At 56.1% G+C, this 6,847-nt stretch overlaps 1 protein-coding gene across 1 annotated transcript in view; it reads right to left on the reverse strand.

The window, feature by feature from the left end:
- The window catches only part of MDFI (MyoD family inhibitor), a 10,140-nt gene extending 3,896 nt beyond the window's left edge, over positions 1 to 6,244 (reverse strand). The window contains exons 1-2 of the mRNA XM_014953604.1: positions 6,217 to 6,244; positions 1,045 to 1,227 (exon numbers count right to left, since the gene is read on the reverse strand). Of these exons, the coding sequence (XP_014809090.1) occupies positions 1,045 to 1,227; positions 6,217 to 6,244 (211 nt within the window). The remainder of the gene's footprint in view (positions 1 to 1,044; positions 1,228 to 6,216) is intronic.
- Between the last annotated feature and the right edge of the window lie 603 nt (positions 6,245 to 6,847).

Raw genomic sequence — 6,847 nt, forward strand, 5'->3', positions numbered from 1 at the left:
TACCCCTCCCCTGCCCGCTCTTTGGAGTTTGCAGCCTCGTTCCCACCCTCCCTCCCCCCGTTGGGAAGCATCCATCCACTTTACACCCCTTGGAAGGGAGAACCGCGCGCTCGCATCCAAGAGAAAGGGGGATGGCTGCCTGCTCAGGGGCAGCCCGGGAGCAAAACCCTGGGATCCAGGCTGGGGGCCAGGGAAAGGATGGAGGGCGTGATTCCAGGAGAGCCTGGCCCCCCCGGTCTCCCACGTCTGCCAGCTCATCCCTCCCACCCCTGCAATGGGAAAATGGAGCAAGGGCACCCCGACCCCCCCACCTCTGCTCCTTCCCCACCCCGGTATTTCTCACGGAGGGGGACACACACACACACACACACTGGCAGGTCTGCAGCAGCAGGAACGGGGAGGTGCTGCTTGGCTTCGCCGCTGCCTCCGGCAAAACCAGCTGGTGAGAGCAGACAGCCCATCCCATCCCATCCCGGCCCCTGCTCCTTCGGGCTCTGCACCAGCCTCACCCTTGTCCTGGATACGCCAAGGCAAGAGCCGTCCCAGCGGGAGGCATCTCCCTTTGCTCCACCAAACGCTGCTTCACTCCCCGTCACCACGGAGCCCCTTCTGCCGGGGGGGTCTCCTCTCTCCCCCTGTGGCTTTGGGGGATGCTCCATCCCAGTAGCCGGCTCCTTCCCCCAGGGCTGGTCCCTCTTCCCACCACAGCATCCCAGCAGGACCCCAACACAACCAAGAGCTTCTCCAGATGCTGACCCTCCTTCCCCTCTGCCTCAGCCATTCCCAAGGACGAGGGCAGCGAGGGGCATCACCGCGATGCTTGGATGCCACCCTTCACTTTCCCCAGCTCCCCATGACTCACACTCAGTTAAAGCCTTTTGCTTTGATGTCAGGAAGGGCAGAGAGATGAGGAGACAGCTTCCCACCATGGCCACCCGCCTTTCTAATGAGCCCTGTTACTGATGAGATGGCAGCAGCCCAAAGCACGGGCACCCGGGGGTGTCCAGAGCTGGATGTGATGCCATGAGAGGGAAAAAAACTCACATGTCACAGCTTCGGGAGCACCTGTGAGCTCAGGACGAGGGCTCTTCGTCACGACTTTTTGGGACTCATCATCTTCCAGGGGTTTCTCCTTCTTCGGTGCCGCGGGGCGAGGGGCCGGCCGGGGCTCTGCCGGGGGGGCCGCTGGTGTCTGCCTCGGCGAAGGGCACGAGGTCTCACCCGCCTCTGCAAGAGAAATGGGGCAGGAGCTGAGCACCCCGGGGTGCTCCGAGCTGTGGGCAGAGCCCCCCCTTCACCCAAACCCCCAGCAGCCCCCACAACATCCCCAGCTGCTGTGAACGGCACCGGGCAGCGCTTTGGGACTCTGATTTGGGGCAAGAGCCAGATCCAGCCCCCACCCTGTGACTTCTGCAGGCCAGAGTACACAGTTGGGGAAGAGCTGGAGGGATTTTTGGGCTGCTGGGGGTGGGCACTGGGGCTGCATCACACCGCAGCCGCTCACCCCGCTGCGAAGCCAGCAGTTCGGCAGCACCCTCCCAAAAAACCTTCCCGAGGTCCCACATTCCTTCTCTAAAAAGCCCGGGGATCTGGTTACACTCAGCGGTTCAAGCTGGATTTTTCATCCCCCCCTTCCCATGAAAGGGCCACTGTCTTCCCTGCCGGAGCTGGCTGCCACCTCCCCTCGGGTTCCTGCTTGCTCGGGGACAGGAGCAGCCCCTGCGGGACCCCCTCGGTGGGGCAAGGAAAACTCAAAATTAGGGCTGTGTTATTCCCCATTGGGGTTAAACCCCAACATCACACACCCCTGAGCAGAAACCAGCGAGGAGAAGGCACAACCACCTCCTGCAGAGCCAGCACTGCGGGCTGGGGGACGGCTGCCCCCCAACATGGGGGTGCCCGTGGGGGGCTGTGGGGTGCTCAGTGCGATGTTACCCTCCCCCACCCACTGCCAGTCCCCTCCTCACCGCTCCAGCCCCCTCCCCAGCACCCGGAATAGCAGCCGCTTGCACAACAGGGGCTGGACCGCACTTTATATAAAACTAAATTATAGCTTGGGCGAAGGGAGGGAGACCAAAGACCCATAATTTCCCTGGCTATAACAAGAGGTCCTACACGCAGGCAGGCAAGGGCGGGTGGGGGGGAGAGAGACCTCGGACACTTCATTATACTCAATATAACAAGAAGTCCTACAAGCAGGAGCCGGGGAGGAAGGCGGGCAGACCTCACACATATAATTATAGGGACTATAACAAGAGGCCCTACAAGGGAGGTGGGGGGATCACATCCACACTCCAGGGTTGGCAAGAGCATGGGAGCATGGACACACTGCACACTGCAACCAGCCCGGGGTGATGCTGGCTCAGCTCCCAGCTCCGCTGCTCCCCACGTGCTCATCCCCCTGCCTCAGTTTCCCCACAGGACCATCCTCTCCACCCTCCTGAGGATGCTGATCCAGCCCGGGGTACCGGAGCTCCTGCAGCAAGGGGTTTGTTGGGAAGGAAAGCTCATCCCGATGCGAAGCCCTGCTCATAGTTCTCTGCTCCCCTGCAGGATGCTCCTGCTGGCAGGGTGATTTTGGGCCTCAACCAAAGGCAATTCAGCAGTTCCAACTGAATTGTGCACAGCAACGCTGGCTTCAAATCCCAAGTATGTGAGCCCCAGAAAGGAGAAAACTCATTCCCATGCCTCTGTGAAAGCCCAGGGCAAAAGAGAGAGGAGAAGAGGACAGGCTGTCATCTACCTACAGGTGATTGTGCATAGGTGTGGTGTATGGGTGAATAATAACCACATGTTGCTGCATCCACATCCTCGTCATGTCCCAACCTGGACAGGCCTGAGTCAGACCTGAGGCATTTAGTCATCTAAAGCCTGTTAAAGCCAGACATGAACACCCTGATGGCTGGGGAGATCTGGACGAAGCCCTGAGTCAGAGGTGGCCGGAGCAGAGCACGGACCATGCAGCTCCTGGGTGGTCCCCAAGAAGGGGCTTGAGCCACAGGCGAGATGCTCTGGGTTCTGCTGTGAGATTCCAGAGTGTGCTCAGGCCTTCAAAATCAACAGCCAAGACTTTGGGGTTGCCCAGAGCAGCTCCATGGTGGCCAGATCCCCCGCTCTGCTCTCACCCCTGTGGACACCGCTCCCTTCGGCAGCGAGTGATTTATACCAGGAAAAAGAGCTGGAAAATGAAGTGCTGCAACAGGAGAGGGGACTGCAGCTCCTTCTGTGCCTGGGGAGAGCTCCCCCCAATCCCTGCCTCTGCCAGGGCTGCCCCCGTCACATCTCCTGCCCATTCCCCAGGGGCTGAGGACAAGGAGGGTCTGTTCAGACCCCGAGCTCTGTGAGAAACCAACAGCACTGGGGCCGTGGGGACGGCGAGCGGGTGGCTCCGCTGACTGTCGAGACACGGTTCTTGCTCCCCATGCCCACTTCACCCATCTAATTACCCTGCACAACAAGAGGTCTCACACACAACCACAAGCGATGCAGAGAGGAAGATGGCAATTAAATTAACTCCCACTGGAACGAGCTGGCCAGAAGAGAGACAAAAATAGGCAGGCGAGAAACTTGGGTAAATTGGTTCTTCCTTGCCCTACAGAGCCTCGCTGCCCCGGTGCTGCACGTCCATGGGGAGTGTACGGATGGTGCTGACCCCCAAGTGCACAGTGTGTCCCCAGAGCGAGATGGAGAAGGGCTGTGTGTGCCATCACGGTCACAGCCTGGCCCTGGGGGCAGCCGGATACGCGTGGGCTCAGCACAAACCCTGCCCCAAACAAGGCTCCTGCCCCACAGCTCCCTGCTGGGTCTGGCCACTTCCCCTGTCCCCGCTGCCACCAGGGCAGGGACCAGCTCCTTCCCTCCCTTGCCATCACCCCGCTGCTGCCAGAACAAGACCAGGCTTGACCTAAATCTGCCGGGTTTAAAAGCTACCACAAGCCCAGGCAAAACACAGACGAAGCCCTAAGGAGAGTGAGCCCTGTGGATGGGACATCCATCCCCTTCCCTGCCTGCACCCCCACAGCAGCTGCACCCCCAGCCCCTTCCTGGCCAGGGCAAATGCTCATCACACGGCAGAGAAACACCCTGGGATGATATTCCAGGTCTCTGCTCCCCCATTCTGCACCACCTTTTGTCAAATATAAGGGAGAAACGAAGATAACGTGGCATGGGGAGAGCGGCTCACGTGTTTCGTGTATGAGAACAGAGATAATAACGCATTTAAAAATAATAAGGCAGGCTTCAATAAATCACAGCGCTGCCGTAAGGTACGACAGATTAGAAAGCCGATAGGCACGGGGCTACTTTCTTTGCCTCCTGGTTGCCAAGCCCAGGAGATGCACACAGGTCAAGTTTTCTGACTGTTCTCTTCATTTACAAAGTCCAAATCAACTCGTAAAAGCCCCAAGACATCACTGAGCTCCAAAGTCCACCAAGCACAGCAAGATTTGAGAAAAAAACAGGGAGGAGAGGAAAGATATAAAGAAGCTGTAAGGTTTCACGGGCTTTAACCATGTATTTTGTAATACTCCTGCCAAGTCAAAGGTACAAAATGTCTCTCCAGCCATGGGAAAGACCCACTTTGCATCACCAAAGCTTCTGGGGCAACCACCAGCTGTTGTCCTGATTAGGGGAAAAAGTATTTGCACTTCGGTTGGGAGGCACACTCAGTTCCTGATGAGTTTGCAGGACTGAGCTGACCCATCCCCGAAAAGCTGGACAAACAAAAGGGAAGAGCAGCGTGTTCACAGCTCGGGCACGTCGAGCTGGGACGGGGCAGGGCTTCTCCAGCAGCACAAACACGAGCCACACCACAGGCAGCTCAGCCACAGCACCTCACGGCTCACAGGGACCTGTGGGTTTCCTTCTCTGCAGCCCGTTGTGGTGCCCAGACCCCCAGCTGGGAAGCCCTGGAGGATGTGGGAAGATGCTAAAGCTGGAGCCAGGCTTTGGGGTCAAACCCACCCAGGTTGTCCTGTGCCTCCTGCTCAGCTTTCCTCAGCTGTAGCTTCACGCAATGGATGATCTGTCTCACTGTTCTGATTTATCTGCCCCTCTTCTATCCCATTGCTGAAGAGGAAGGAATCTGGTGGCAGGAGATGGATGGCCACCTCACTGCTATGGCGTGTGCCCATCAGAGCAGCCAAGGGGCAGCCCGGGAGGGAAAAACATCTCCAACACCCAGCAGCTAAAGAGGGGCTTGGACCAGGGAGCTCAGGAGCAAATCCCACCTTGTCAGCAGGCAGCACCTTTGGGTTAGGGGGTGCCAACCCATTGCAAAAGGGAAGGAAAAGGGTCTTGACACGCCTGGATCCACATCTGAGCTAATCTGGACCTGAAGAGCATCCAAATCCAATGCCGTGGGTCGCCACCTGCCAAGGTGGAGGTGCTCAGGAATCTCCTTGTCCCTCTTTCTCTCTCCCTTTAATCCCTCTGGAACGGCTGGTCAGGGACGAGACAATGTTGGATGGAGACACAAACAGAGACAGTCTAGCAAGGCGTGTGCCATGAACAACACGCTACCTTGCAGCAATATTTAGTTTGGGAGCTTTCTAATCTGTTTTATGCAGATAAAATGAGCGTCTAATCTCTCTTGGTTTTCCCGTACGTGCTGCCTGGCCCAATCAGGTGCCTGCCTGACCCAGTCAAGGGATATTTTAGAGCTTGATTAAGTGGTTTCAAGTGCAGAAGAGACAGCACTGAAGCAAATCCTTCCAATCCCATGAGCCAGGCTGGAGGAGAGGAAAGCAAAATTCTGGTTTGAAAGTTTGCTCAACTGGGAAAAATCCAAATGGCTTATTTACATTCAGTCTGAAATTAATGCACTGAAGCATTTTCAGATTCTGTGATGTTCAGGGAAAGGGAAAGGAGGGTGAGAGGGGAAGGAAGAGAAATGCCCAGAGCTCCTCAGCCCTCCCGGGACGCATCCAGCACGGCTTTGTCTCCCTCCCGGAAAGCACTTGTCCCAGTGTCTCTCCGCTCACCTGGGCATTGTTTTGGATAAACAGTTCAGTTCTGGGACAATGAGGAATCCGGTCAAAAAAATATTGGTTTCTATGAAAAGTTACTTCCTAAATGCAAAAAAGCAAAACAAAGCAAAAAAACCCACAAAACCCCAAATAGCTCGCCAGCCTGGGAGTTGTTATTATTTGTTATTTATAGCCATTGGGTGGGTAGGAAGAGAAGAATTTCGGGCTGGCCAGACAGGCCAGGACCAGCCTTCATCCAGTCTGTCCGCGTTCGGCATTCGACCTCGGCTAAAAGCTCCTCCGGCGACAAAACCCCGACTCCAGGTTTGGGGCAGACCCCATGCCAAGGTGTCCCTACAAATCCCATGGCTCAAAGGTCCTCGTTCACCCAACTGGCTGCTGCAAAGGAGGCACAAATCAGCCCCTGGGGAAGAACGGCTCCTACCCGAGAACAAGGACACTGGGTTGGGGGGATGACCCTCAAAGAAGGGGTTTCAGGGAAAACAAGAAATAAAAATCACATCAAGAAGCAACACCTCTGTCACTGCAGCAATGGTGAGGAACCAATGGTGAGGAACCATGAGGAAATGGTGAATTCCTTGCACGGTAAGAATATATTTAACATATAGATATATAAAGTCAGTATTTGGGACTGCAGGTACAAGGAAAGAAGCAATCTCCTATTCCTTGCACAGCAAGAATATATTTAACATACAGATATATAAAGTCAGTATTTGGGACTGCAGGTACAAGGAAAGAAGCAATCTCTAAGCTTAAACCAGAGACACAGGACAACACGACTTGCCCCAGAACACAAACCAGACCCGGCAGGACCAGGTTTCTGCCCCAACCCATCTCCCAGCATCAGGCCTGGGCTCTGC

This window comes from Calidris pugnax, unplaced genomic scaffold, assembly GCF_001431845.1.
Source record: "Calidris pugnax isolate Ruff unplaced genomic scaffold, ASM143184v1 scaffold245, whole genome shotgun sequence".
Lineage (NCBI taxonomy): Eukaryota > Metazoa > Chordata > Aves > Charadriiformes > Scolopacidae > Calidris > Calidris pugnax.